The 13652-nt window shown below is 43.4% G+C and overlaps 2 protein-coding genes across 4 annotated transcripts; both read right to left on the reverse strand.

The window, feature by feature from the left end:
• Positions 1–654: 654 nt before the first annotated feature.
• On the reverse strand, positions 655–7221 carry LOC109974297 (amyloid beta A4 precursor protein-binding family B member 2-like). Of its 3 annotated transcripts, XM_020624429.1 has the most exons (5): positions 6876–7221; positions 2813–4110; positions 2631–2674; positions 1717–1925; positions 655–758 (listed from the first exon to the last, which is right to left on the reverse strand). In XM_020624429.1, exons 2-5 carry the CDS (start codon positions 4077–4079, stop codon positions 743–745), a joined length of 1536 nt encoding a protein of 511 aa, XP_020480085.1. In that variant the 5' UTR covers positions 4080–4110; positions 6876–7221; the 3' UTR covers positions 655–742. The 3 variants fall into 3 exon arrangements, with proteins under 3 accessions (XP_020480085.1, XP_020480086.1, XP_020480087.1); XM_020624430.1 differs by lacking the exon at positions 655–758 and having other exon boundaries at positions 1837–1925; positions 2486–2674; XM_020624431.1 differs by lacking the exon at positions 655–758 and having other exon boundaries at positions 1880–1922; positions 2486–2674.
• A 302-nt stretch (positions 7222–7523) lies between these two features.
• On the reverse strand, positions 7524–13077 carry dele1 (DAP3 binding cell death enhancer 1). Its single transcript, XM_020624432.1, is given in 13 exon segments — positions 7524–8272; positions 8274–8328; positions 8481–8631; positions 8957–9049; positions 9542–9700; positions 9820–9962; positions 10123–10213; positions 10330–10412; positions 10543–10764; positions 10916–11060; positions 11240–11342; positions 11710–11827; positions 12839–13077. Coding segments are annotated over 13 exon segments (1572 nt in total). The 5' UTR covers positions 12870–13077; the 3' UTR covers positions 7524–8094.
• Positions 13078–13652: the final 575 nt, after the last annotated feature.

Raw genomic sequence — 13652 nt, forward strand, 5'->3', positions numbered from 1 at the left:
ATATGAGAGATATTCATCTTTACTGAATATGTGCTGCAGACTGGCCTGGACAAAAATTACTGAGTGCTCATTTCAATGTATTAAGTCCAGCAGTGACAGCAGAGATACATGGATAACACCATCAAGAAGACAGATGTTACTCAGGTCAGCTGGCTGTGAGGTGCCATTTAGATACAAAGGCTTGACTAGGAATGGAGGATCCTGGAGCTAATGTGATGACAGGTGTTGTTTTGGTCAAGGAATATGCCACCCGAGAATCAATTACAACAAAAACATCACAAAAATGTACTGGACCTTTTAAAGACAGAGACAAGTTCAGAATCAGTATGAGAATCACAATCATAATCATCTTTAATGGCTTGTTCGAACATATGAAGAATCTGACGCTGGTGCAGAGACTCGCAATGTGTGCATTCAAATTGGAATATGTATAATTAAAAACAGGAAAAACAAATGTGAGAAAGAGAGGAAATACTTAGAAATATATATTTATTACAGCAGAGGAGCTTTCAGACTGATATGTACGATGGTTATATTTACAATTTATTGCACTTTATTTGACAGTTCAACAAATGAACCCTCAAATAAATGTAAGTCTGCATCTTACTTTGGCTGTGCAGGTGGTGTTGAGATTTGATCCCGAGGAGGTGACATCATTGGAGGGGGTGGAGGAGGAGGAGGGGGAGGAGGGGGAGGAGCCAGAGGGAGAGGGGGCTGGCTCCACGGAGCTGGCTGTCGGATATCAGGCTGCTGGGGCGCTGTGGAAGAGAAAGGGGCGAGGTTAAAGGGAGAGAGAGATGGAGCATGAGAGAAAAAGAGAGTGTTGCTAAATCTGTGGTTAAATTTTTTTTTTGCATGTCATTACTTAACATTTTTTTAAATAACGTTTTTGAAAACAAATTTTCTAAATGTTTCACATGACAATCTTTACTCAATCTTCAGCCTTGTCAGAGTTTTCAGTTGCATGTCACGATGCAGGGTTTGCTACATTTTCTTCAAGACATGTAACCTGGCAAAAAGCGTTCAGCAGACTGTAAGTTTAGATTGATTTGTTCAACTACTTCCTTCAAAATTAAAATTGAAGATTCATGATACATTTTATAAATGTTTTTGCAAATCAGCATGGTTTTTTGCTTTTGCCGAGCCCTTGTGTTAAAACGTTAGAGAAGAGTGGAACCAGATCATCTAGAGACGTTTCACTGTAACCGGTTTATGAGAATACCATAAGTCTTCCTTAACTTCTTAATGGCAGCAGCATTTGACCTCTCATCCAAAGCTAGAGACATAAGTGCTTCAACTTAGAGGAAACTATTTCTCACAAATAATGTTTATGTTTTATTATTATAGCAGTTATTAAGAAATGTGTATTTCTTCAGGTATGCTCTACATGTTTGTCTGTGTGTTTCCTCACAGAATGGTGTGTGTGGGTGTGAAGGGATGTTAACCTCCTATAATGAATATTTAATAGACTTTTGTCTTGTTAAAAATAATGTTCAGACTCTATTAAAGTGTCTATATATAAATAGTTATCAGTTTGTTTGCTGAAACAACCATACTGGAAAATTATTGTAATATTAAGCAGAAGAAATGTTTTCTATTTTGGTATTGAATAAAAAATCAGGTCTTTCTTCAAAAACCCACAGTGGTTGATCCTAAGTTAAACATACCGTAAATATGTTTTTGTACGAGGTGTGTTACCTCTGTGGGTCCTCTCACCTCGTTGGATGGCTTGAGGGACTCCTGCGTTTGCTGTTGTGGGTCACGTTCACAGTCTGGCTCATTGCTGGGAGAGGTGTGTTGGTTGTCAGAAGCAACAGGTCGGTGGTACTGTGTGGCGCCGGTGGGGACGTGCCAGAAATAGACCTCTGATGAGTCTGAGACCTCCTGCCAGCCTGGGGGCAGCTCCCCCTCACCCCATACCTCTGCTGATGGATGGTAGCAATACACAAACACATACATTTGTATGCTTGCACACAGACAGGCTACATAAATACATATGATCATGACATATGCACGTACACAAGTCCACACACATGCTTGTTTTTCTATAGTTGTGAAGACACTCACTGATGTAATTCATTCTCTAGCCCCGTACCCTTACCTTAACCATCAGAGCTAGCCCCAACCCTTACACCAACCCTAACCTAAACCTAGCCTTAAACCTCCAAAAGCCCTCTGAAGTTGTGAGGACTGACCAAAATGTTCTTCTCAATGCCAAAATGTCCTCATAACCATAGAAAGACATGTATATACAGACACAAGGGTGGACAAGGGAAATTTCAGACATGGTCAGACTGTCCCTGTTTAGTCGTATCTGTTGTCATAGCAACTCCAGGGCTCAGCCCCTATAGTAAGACCCAATGGGCAACAGCCTCTCTCCATTCCTCTCTCTGCTGTTTTAAATTTTTCCTGTCTGCCTTCTTATATTTCTTTCCATACCCACATATTCTCTATTTGTCCTAGATCCTTGGCAACCATCACTTACTAAGTTCTGCTCTTTTTCTTTTTCCTTTTTTCACACCCTGCTATCTGCAGTATCCTATCCTTCTGTCCATCCTAATTACTCTCTGTGCCATAAGGTGGCTCACGGGGGCCTTAAAGGTTCCAGCAGTATTGCTGGAGTGACTTGCTTGCTTAAGAAGAGGCTTTTTGGTACATTTCCAGATCAGACAGTCTGTAGGAGGTAGAAAGAGGGGGAGAGAAAGAGAGGGAATGAAAGGAGGGTGTAACAGAGGCTTGATTAAAGGCTGCCACAGATGTACAATTTAGTTTAAAGAAAGATTAGATGAAAAGACAAACACAGTTATCGAACCTGTCTCCTGTGGGGTTTGAGGAGAAGGTGTCTCCTGGGACAGTGTGGTCCAGCTGGAGTCTTCGTCCTCTGATGGAGTGTCAGGAGTCAGATCCATTCTAAAGCCCACTTTAGGGAGCCCAATCTCTTGTTCAGAACCAGGCAGAGCAGGGGGTTCCCAGCTCCTAGTAGGGGTGTTTCTCTCTGAAGCCCGGGCCTGTTTAGGGGAGGAAGGTGGGTACTGCTGCAAGAACTGGTTCTCATTGTTGGGGTGTAGCTCCACTTTGATTACCCGGGGCTGGGAGCTGCGAGGCGGCTTTGCAGGACTGCGTGGACTAGCCTGAAGCTGAACACAGAGGGCCTCTCGGCCCTGGGCTGGAGCCTGGTTCTGCAGGGAGTTGTGGCTCTCCGGAACCCACTCTGGGCTGTTGGTGGACGAGGAAGAGGTTGAGGAAAGCGGGGCCTCCACTACCACTGGTAGTAGAGGCTGTCTTGGTGTTGGTGTGGGGTCATCTTCCTCTTCCTCCTCCTCCTCCTCTACCACCGGCTCCACCTCATCCTTCTCTTCCTGGCAGGCCTGCTTGGTGCTGGGCTTCTCCTCCTTCTGGCTGTCCCTCTCTTTGGCAGGGCTGGCCTGCTCTTTCTCTGGAGATGGTTGCTGTTTCTTCTCCTCCTTGTCCTCTTTCTTTCCCCAGTTGAAGTCCAGATCCCAGCCCTTGCCATGGTACTCCAAGAAGCTCTTGGTTCTTCTACGGAATGGTGGCTGCTGTGAGTTGTCTTTCTCGAGTTCCAGCCAGTCAGAAGTTGGGTTATTTCTGAGATCATTGTGAATTTTTCCCTCTGTATTGGCCCTACTCAGCTCCAGTTGCTGACTCTCAGCTCGTCTCTGCATGTTGGCCCCATTCTTGGCCAGCTTAGGGTTGGTTGTATTAAAGAGTGAGGATGAGGAAGAAGAGGTGTAGAGAGCTGAACTGGAGGAGGACTTAGTGGGGAGGCCTCTCCCTCTACTTACAGGTTGGATTTTAGAGGACAAAGTCCAGTTGTCACTTATCCCCATGGCGCTCCGCACAGTGGTCATAGCGTATCTCTGACGGCTCTTTGGCAAAGTGGCAGAACTTCCAGTTTCCATAGACCCTTTGATGACATCACGCCCAAGCAGCTGATTGTAGGAGGAACGAAGACTGAGGGAAGTGGGTGGAGTGGCAGAGGAACTGCTGCGATTGGCCAGACCCACATTTGAGGGGGAGGAGCCAGAGCGGGAGAGGGGAGGGGTTTGTACTGACATCATGGCTGACTAGAAATCCACTGCCGTGATAGAGCTGAAGGAAGATCAAACACACTGACTAGTCATGTAACAGTGCACAACCTGATGTGCTACATATTGTACATTAATATTGCTTTATATGAGATAATTTTTTACACAAGAAACACAAAATAAGCCACATTTATGAAGAGAAAGAGCAAGGTGTGACCAATTTCTACACTGAGCTGCCTGGAAAGTTTATTGATCGCATTTCTCGCTCTTTATTTTCCTTGAGTTAGAGTACAATAAGCTTCCTGCTCCTTGTGGTTGCAAGCTTCTCTTATGTCAACTTACATCTTTTGGCTAATGGCTGGTCACTGTAAGTATATTCCAAAAGCTTTGTTTCACCAAGCTCTCCATTTGTATGCTGTCCAAAAACTACAATAGTAATTAAAGTAATTATCATGGTTTAGTGGAATATATAACATAGTTTTGGACAAAGGCCTCTTTATCTCTGACATCATCGAGTTGAGACATTCAGTTTGGTGTCACTCGTTTGCATCTCTTTGATGTTACAAATAGCATCAAACTCTTTGCTCTTGAGCTTCAGCTCAGCCAATCTCAGAGGCTTTTATCGATACTCTACATGGTGTATATTCTTTTCCAGCCTCACGCCCCTTTTACACATAAGGTGTCACCGTTGAAGTGTTAAAAAACACTGCGTCGACGGGATAAAGCTGGGTTGTATTTGCCTGATACTGGGAGTGAGTCAGAGGCTCGATGTATTCATCCAAAGCTGGGGCTGAGCAGTGAGCTGGTCTATGGGGAGGAGAAACGCAGCCTGCTATCTAGCTAGCTGTGTCTCTTTTATCTCTGGGTGGTGGATCAGCTTTGTGATGCTGAATACAGACAGATGGATGGCAACAAAGACACTGGCAGATAATCATTGAGATTTTAAGACACAGCACATGTATGGGGTTGCATCACTGTCACTTCTGTTTTTAAAAGCTCGTAAATAACAGACACAGGTAGAAAAACAGGCCGAGACATGCAAGCATACTATATAAACATCCCTTCACCCAATTATACACACACATACAAACAATGCTGCAGTCATCACCAGCACCTTTTCTTAGTATCATGGAAAATGCAAACACAGCATATTTTAAGCCATAACAAGATCTTGGGGAAAAGACAGAAGCATGATTTTGGAGTAAGCAGAATCCCATGGGCTCTGCACTTTGTTCATGTGGGTCCCCTATCTGCTCTCCTGTCCATGGGTAGCTGTGGTGTTGTCCCTGTCACTGACCCAGAACAGCACAGCAACCTGTGTGTGCTGAGTCTGCACTAACACGTGAGACACAAACATCGGGTCAACAGGTTTAAACTACCTGCACTTAACTGTCCTGTCTCATCAGAATACCACTAATGAGAAAGCTTATAGCTACTATCATATGAAAAAGCTTGCAACTCCAGGTTTTAGTTTTCATTTTCAACTGCTGGTCTATATCTTTCTTTGCAGGTCATGTAGATTTTTGCTTTAAAATTGTGATGTCAAAAATGATCCAAACCTATATGCCTGAAAAGCTGACATTTTTGGAGATGCAACGTTTTCTCAAGACAGCTACAAATTTTGCCTACAGCCTCTGAGGCTGAAAATCACAGCAAATATGTTGCATGACTCAGACAAGAAATTACAAGGCCTGACACAACCCCGAGACTGAATACGCAACCGACATTTCAACTCCTCATTGTCCATCTCTTCCTTTTTATTGTTATGTCTGAGTTGCAAACAAACTGGATCATCCAGACAGAGATAACGGAGTTTTCTTTGTTTCTACCCAAGACAACACAGCCAGGTCTCCATTAGTTAAACAAATCGGGGCAAAGATAGAATCTGAGGGAAGTAGGGAGGAGAAAAGATGGTTATTAGAAGCAAAAAGCAAATAGAATGACACAGCAGTTTGCAGGACAGTGGAGCACAGTCAACATATTGTTAAAGTGTGACGCTCAATAAATCTGTTGTGTCCTGTAACATAAGAGGGAATTGATAAGCTGCACAATATTTTCTCAGGACAGCAGTGACATGTATACAAATAAAATTATGTTTAATTAAATTTAGCCTTTTGTGGTGGTGCTGATTGTCCTCATGTGAACTGTATTGGCTCTTACAGTAAATTTGAAAATCACAGCAATGTAAGAAAGAAAGCCCAGTGGTCTTGCTCACTTTTACTTGCATGGTTATGAAGAATTCAACTTTGACGGGTCAGTATTTTTGGAGCAAAATGTCAAAACAGTATCCACATCTCTATATCTATAGTTGATTAGACTGTCTATTCACCTTGTATGTTTTCACCTGAAGGTCGCCTAAAAAGAACGACCTGGAGTCTTAATAATTCACATCATTAACATGCTTTATAGATCCATCATCATCCTGGCATGTCTGATAAAACCCGTCTTCATTAACTATACAGACCCCGTTCCTCAACTCTGAACTGCATACACCGCTTCAGAAATGAAATGCAACAGATGAAAGCAAAGGCAGGGGAGAAAATGAACTTGAAAAAGTCGATGATGTCATGGGTGGAGTATCCTAGCCCCTCTTTTCTTGCTGCCTCTCGAATAAACTCTCTCAGTGCTACTGCACATTAGAACATCTTTAAATCTACCGTCACGCCGAGGATGCAAAGGTGAAGCTGCCAATATTGCGCAAGCAAAGCTGTCGATATGTGGACAGCAGTAAATCTTCAGCAGCCAGTCCCTCTCTCTCCAGCCCCACCACCGCCGCCGCACTGGGAGGGGAGCGCATCCCATCGAGAGCATCTATTTACATGCACTCACCGCTTCGGTCAGCCTCCGGGCTTCAGCGCTTCTGTTTCCACGACGACACACACTGTCACACGCTGTCACACCCTCACTAATGAGCGGAGCCGAGATCGACAGCCACTTTTAAGTGTCAGTCCACCCGTAGCTGCAGCTGGCCGCCCGTATTGGATCACATCACATCATCTGCCCTCCCAGCCCAGCTCCGTGCTCGCTGGCGGACAAGCTGCGCTTTCTCTCTGCGCCAGAGAATCCCGGGGCGGTGCGGCGCTGTGGAGCTCTCACCCAGCCGGCCAATCAGAGCCGCGGACGCAGCACGCTCGGGCGCACTGAGGAGACGCAACCATAAAAAAAATCCACCGGTGTTATTTTGCAACTCAGGTAATGAAACCACACATTATAAGAGCCTTACGTCATGCCGCAGCTTGGAGAAACATGAATGGCCAGAACGTATCTGACCCTGGAACACATTGGCAGTTTCTTCTGTTAATAATTATTGCGTGAGAATGGACTCAAAGTGGTCTCCCTGTTATTTCCATAGAGACAGAGTTCAGATTGGTGCTGCTTCAGTCAAGTGTCTGTTCATACAGACAATACAGCTCTCTCTGCAACTTGACTTCATGTTTCACTCATCAGTGAACTTTAAAGGCTATAATAAAGTAACCAGGCAACAAAATAACATTTTGGGATTATTTTTAATTCTTTTACCTAAAATGTGCATTTAACAGCAAAACATCACAATTCACTTTGGCATGTGTCAGACACATAAAACACAGGGTAACTGTTCCTTTTTAATCTGAAGTTGTACTTTGATAACAGCACAACCATTTTACCTATCAAGCTGCAATATTGAAGGATGAAATATGACACCAATGTGAAGCATTTAGTCAGTAATACATTTTGCAGGAGACAACATTTTGATACCTTTTTATGTGATTACTCCTGCATTTGAGAAAAAAAGTAACTAAGATTTTCAACTCCCCTAAAAGGCACCTTATTCACACTTTACCTCATAGAAACATAATAGAAACGCTTCCATCTCTCATTTTACACATAAGACCTCTTTCTGACTCATAAAAATATATATTAACATGTCTCATAAATCGACCCAAGTATAAAATCTATCCCAGACTTCACAATATTTACACTCCTAAAACACCGACAGTTCTCCAATGGCAAAAATACATCCATACTATGAAATGCATTCCTCAGTTTGATCTGTGCTGGCTCAGGATAACTATCCTATCCCAACAGTCCACTGGCAGGTTTGTCCCTCTGTGTGGTGGGGATGGAAGTGAAGAGCCGTGTTGGACAGCGGTGGGGGGACACACAGGCTCCCGGTGCTCCAGGAGTGAGGCAGAAGAGGAAGGGTGGAGGGAGGGACGCAACTGGCCAGAGAGGAGAGGCTGGAGCCGACGGTCGGCCACAGAGAAACACGGAGCTGATCGAATAGAGCGCAGCATTGCATCTTCTGCTGCTGAGGGGAGGGAGACAGAAGGGAAATGATCATTCTCACTGATATGATCACTGCTGCCTTGGCTCATCAAAAGCTTATTCCAGTAACAAATCCGCAAAATGCAGTGCCTGTCCTTCCAACAGAGCATATGCACTTACCCTGTCTGCCTGCTTCACCAGGAGGCGTCAGTAAGCTCTTAGCCTGCTTGTTCCCTGCTTGTGAGGCTCGTTTGAATAATTCAGCTGCTGTTCTCAGATCCTGCTGCACCCCAAATCCGCTTTCATAACACTGACCCAGGAACAGTAGGGCGGTGTCATCCTGGGCATGAGAACAAAATTAAACATGCCATTTTGGCTAATTTGTCTCCAAGAACCATCTTCTAAATACACATACAAGAACTAGACTTGGTGGCGTTTGTACAGAGACAAACGGTTGATTATGTTAACTGAAACTAAACATGGTAGCATGGGCAGAGGAATGAAGACGTTAGCAATGCTGTAGCTCTAAAGCGATACTATTACATTACATTAGGATATCCTGTTTCCTAATGCAGACTGACTGATACATTATACCAGGAGGGTAGGTGAAATCTCAGAGTTGAAGCCACTGATAAAACTCTAGAAGCATCTAGAAGGGCACTCACTCCGCTCTCTGCTGCCATCTTCAGGTACTTCACAGACTTGCTCCCATCTCTCACTGGCTCCCGAGAGTAAACCGAAGCCAGACAGAGCTGAGCCTGAGGAGGGAGAGAAACAAAGAGGACACACAAACATCAGTTCACAGCGGTGGGGGCCACACTTAGACCTACAGAACCCGAGCACCTCTAATGGCAATTATTGTTTTTCAGCACAGTTACAATGTCTCTAAAAAATGTACCTTTTCAGTTCTTGTAGTTTCAGGAGTGACTAACTTTGCCTCATGATCAAATCAAACCTCTTGCAACACTGAATAACAGGCAAATAACTGCAATGAGCAATGCTGCATCAAAATGCTACAATGCTTTTCTTATACTGACAAAATAACCTCTATAGAGATACATTTCTCAATGGATATTAAATAACTAATATGAATAACAGCACAATAACAAGTGCAGGAAAAGGCAATATGCATTTTTGAAGGATTTCTACAGCGTAGTTCCGACACAATAATAATAAACTTGCAGTGAATCTGAAGAGGTGTTATCTGATAGAATTAAGAAATGTTTACTAAGTTATGTCATGACTCCCACCTTGGTGAGCCCAGCTTCAGCAGCCTTTTCCAGCAGGTCAACGGCTTTGTTGAGCTCCTTTATGCTCTGGTGCCCCCTGCTGGTCAGGAGTAGCTTTGCATAGCGGTACTGAGCCTGTCTGTGACCTCCAGTTGCTGCTTGCCTGTAGTAATACAGAGCCTGGAAGAGAAAACATGAAAATCATCTCAAGACAGACGTCTGGTATAGGATATGAGAAAGCATGATGATTTTGAGAATGAAGAGGTGTTGAACAAAAAGTGCAGTGTCCGGATTCTAACCTTCTCTTTGTCCATGCCAACTCCTCTGCCCTTCTCATAGCATACACCTGTATTGAACTGGGCTTTGCTGTAGCCCTGCTGAGCTGCAGCTAGAAAACACGTAAAAGCTTCCCCATAGTTCTCATTCTTGGCATTTTCTGTACCTGCCATAAAGAGAGAGGTGGAGGTATTAGCTAAGGATGGAGAAAAACAAGTACCTCCATAAGGATGTATGAAATTTGGGTCATTTAAATTAATATTTTCTTGAATAAGGATGAATGTGTGAAAATGATCTGGCTTGTAACTGTGTCAATAAATCATTACCGATGATGTTGAGGATAACAGGAACACTGGTGTCTCCCATGTGTTTGAGGTTCTGTGCTGCTCCTGCCAGCCTCTCTTCATCTGGCATGTCCTGGAAACACAGAAGAGGGAAAAAAATTGATGACATCTGTCAGTCCTTTGCAAGGATGAGAAAGGCTGATCTTTTTAAAATAAATGTCACACAAACTAAACAAGACAGATGCTGACCTTGTCATTAGCATCTTTTGTCTCTGTGTTGGCTTGTTTAGCATCATTCTGCAGAGGGCAGGTTGCTGACTGAAGTGATTCGTCTGCGAGTCAGGAAAGAAAAATGCATTATTTTCCCTCGCCCAAAAGTACTAGACTATACTATTATTTTTAAGGAAAATACTATTTTTAAACTCTCTTTAAACTATGACTAGCACAGCGCATAGAGCCAACCAGGTACAGGTGAATCCTTGTTCAGGAGTGGCCACTGGTGGTCAGCGATGGAGCTCTCAGCTGTCAGATGGTCCTGGTCACTACTGCTGAGAGTACTGGGGTCACCTGCACTGCTTGTGCTGCTGCTGCTCTGAGCTGAGGACTGATCTCTGCTTTGTCTCTCTGGCGCTGCCTGCAGACACAACACACTCCTTCTTCTGGGCAGGACATCACGTCTGGATACTGCAGAAACCAGACAGAGGAAACAAAACAGAATCAGGATTTTCATCACAACATTAAAATGAAAAAGCGTTTAACATCTGGCATTAGGTTTTATCAGTCAGGATGAGAAAGGTGAACAAGTGTCTGTTGTTTCATTACTACAATGACTCACAGATCTCCAGCAGGATGCGATAGCCACACTTGTTCAGGGAGGAGGGTGCTGTCAGGGCTCCAGAGGTCAGATTGGGTTCAGTGCTGGAAGAGAACTGGGAGTGGATCCTCCTGCAGATTTGCATGAACAGAGCTGCTGCTGCACCCTGTGGGGAAACATGAGTGTCAACGTCACTGTTGCCATGTTGGTAAGGATGTTAGATGGTGCTAGTACTACAAGAATGAATATACTGTACAGCTTCAAATGCAGCAGAACATTCAGTTTCAGAAGTGGACTGGTGTTGAATGAGAAATGTGACAAAAAAAAAAAAAAAAAAAGACATACCCATCCCACAGCGTCGAGTGCTGTGTAATGTGGAAGTTCAGCGTTGTCAAACTGAAAGGTCCTTTTCTTCTTCCTCCTCTCTCCATCTTCCTCTCCCTGAGAGCTGGGAGAAAAAAAAAGCACAAACAAAATCAAACATGGCCTTGGTTCAGTTCCCTCAACAAACCCTGTTCATACACACAGCCGATGATGCAACCAGCTGAAAGTGAGGTTGTTATGAGGGTGCTATGAGGAAAGAACGGGTTCAAAGAAAGGGTAAAGGAGGGACAGGGATGAGAGTAGTCTCTTGAGGTTTGACCTTAAATCAAAGGTTCTTTTTATCAACTGATAATATGGCCAGTGGTTTATGGGCAAAGAAGTCAGAGATCAAAGTGAGATGCTCAAAGCATCTCATTTCTTACAGGGCTTTGTTGTCAGACCTGGACAAAGTCTGGACAGTGAAAAAAAGAGGATGGAGGTATGCGAGTTACCTGCTGTCAGAAGAGTGTCGAGAGGTGGAGAGGACAGCTGAGTTGTTGATGACCTCATCCTCCACATGGTGGTTCTGGGACAGTCGCAGGGGGGTGCTGCCATGGCATCGATGCAGAACTGAGATTTGGTGGGAAGCCAAAAATGCAAACATTAAAGTTCAATGTTCACATTCCTCTACTGTAAACTGTACTGTCTAATTATTTTGAATAGTATGCTTGACTGCAGAGACATTTCCCATTTTTGCATGTGTAGCTGCCTTGCTGTGCATTGACTATCTGGAATTAATTAAGAGAATCTAATCCAATTATGCCCCTTTAACAAATACCCAATTACAAAGTCCCTTACACAAACCTGAGCATGAACTCACAACTAGGAGCCTAATCACTTTAAAGGTCCTTTAAATAGAGTGGTTGCAGAACATGTGCACTGGCATTTCTGCAGTATCCAATTCCAGAGATATTATCTAGTTAACAGAACAAGCTTTTTCCCTCTTGCAAATGTTTTTGATGGAGGAACCCAAATACTATGATCTGGATTATTAACTCCATGTACACCAGTGCTTCCCAGGTGTACAGGACAATAATTCCCAAAGATAGGATGTATAATAAAATGAATGCAATCTGGGCCTGACTAAGCAGCAGAACAGCTGGATGGATCAGCACAACTAAACAAATTGTTTCTGGATTTGCAGGCATTAACTGATCAACTGTTTAGTTAATCAGAAGACAATCTGCAATTATCTCGCAAAAGGTCAAACATTTGCTTGCTTTAGCCACATAATGTTACGATTTTCATAGTGAATTAAATATTGCCTCGTCCTGGACAGACAGACAGTTTAAACAGTATAAACAGTAATAAATGTACAATAATAACAACAGCAGGGTAAAGAAAAAAAAAACTAGCTAACACCTTAAACCTGTTTTCTGTAACATCGAAACTTTCAGGAGTGAAATCTGGCTTCGACCAAATATAACGTTAAGCTGGTTAGCATCAGTTACACCGACGATTTTTACGTTTTTCAATGAATGGGCTTCACAAGTAGTTAGCTCAAGCGAGTGGACACAGGAGTCATAATACTCAGCGTTCATATCTTCAGCGACGGGGGAGCGTCAGGGACATTTCTCTCACCTCTTCCAACAAAACCCTGGACTCGCCACATAATTCGTCGTTTACAGCAGCTTTAACTGACGAGCTATATCCGAAAAAGCATGTTTAGTTTAATGTGGGGCTCATTTGGACCCATTCGTAGAACCAGCAGCCGGTTGTTGTACTGGTATCTCTCCGGTATTTTTGATAGCGGTAAATAAAATGAGTCACGAGTTGCGCTGGATGGAGACCGCAGCCGGAAGCAGGTCATAACGATACCAAGATAGTTTGAGAGGGTGGTTTAAAGTCTCGCAGCGCCACTAAGCGGTGGGAGGACTAACTGCAGCCAGACACCGACAGGACAGTGTGTGTGTGGTGATGATAATAATTTTCAGTATAATAACCATGGAGTGTGTATAATAACTTAATTGGCTACATTTCTTATATATTATTTATATATTCAATGTATTTCATATTCAAATAAGGTGCAGGGTCCATCAAAAGAGGTGCCAGTCACAATTTAAGAAGTGCTGGTGTTGTGTTGAAATAGTGTATGTTCCCCTGTTGAGATGGGTCCCCCTATTAAAAACCTCGGTTTCACGCCCCCCTCGGTGGTTGTGGTTACAATAATGCTAGTGTTCAGGTTAGGGGAGACACATCTGCACAGGGAAACAGATTTCAACACTGGCACAATTTAACCCCTGAGGTCAGCGTATAGTGCTGTTTGATGCTGTGTGCATAGAATTTATTGTGTATTGTTGATTAATGTGTGAATAATAATAGTGATAAAATAAGATAAGATAAGATAAGATAAGGTTTAACTTCATACGTTCCACATTGGGGAAATTTGCAAAGC

Source organism: Monopterus albus, unplaced genomic scaffold (assembly GCF_001952655.1).
Source record: "Monopterus albus unplaced genomic scaffold, M_albus_1.0 scaffold327.1, whole genome shotgun sequence".
Lineage (NCBI taxonomy): Eukaryota > Metazoa > Chordata > Actinopteri > Synbranchiformes > Synbranchidae > Monopterus > Monopterus albus.

Coding starts and splice junctions, on each gene's coding strand:
- LOC109974297 (XM_020624429.1), bottom strand. CDS start 4,079: ATGATGTCAGTACAAACCCCTCCCCTCTCCCGCTCTGGCTCCTCCCCC. Junction 2,675..2,812: donor TCAAACCCCACAGGAGACAG/GTTCGATAACTG, acceptor TACCTCCTACAG/ACTGTCTGATCTGGAAATGT. Junction 1,926..2,630: donor AAAAGCCTCTTCTTAAGCAA/GCAAGTCACTCC, acceptor ACCATCCATCAG/CAGAGGTATGGGGTGAGGGG.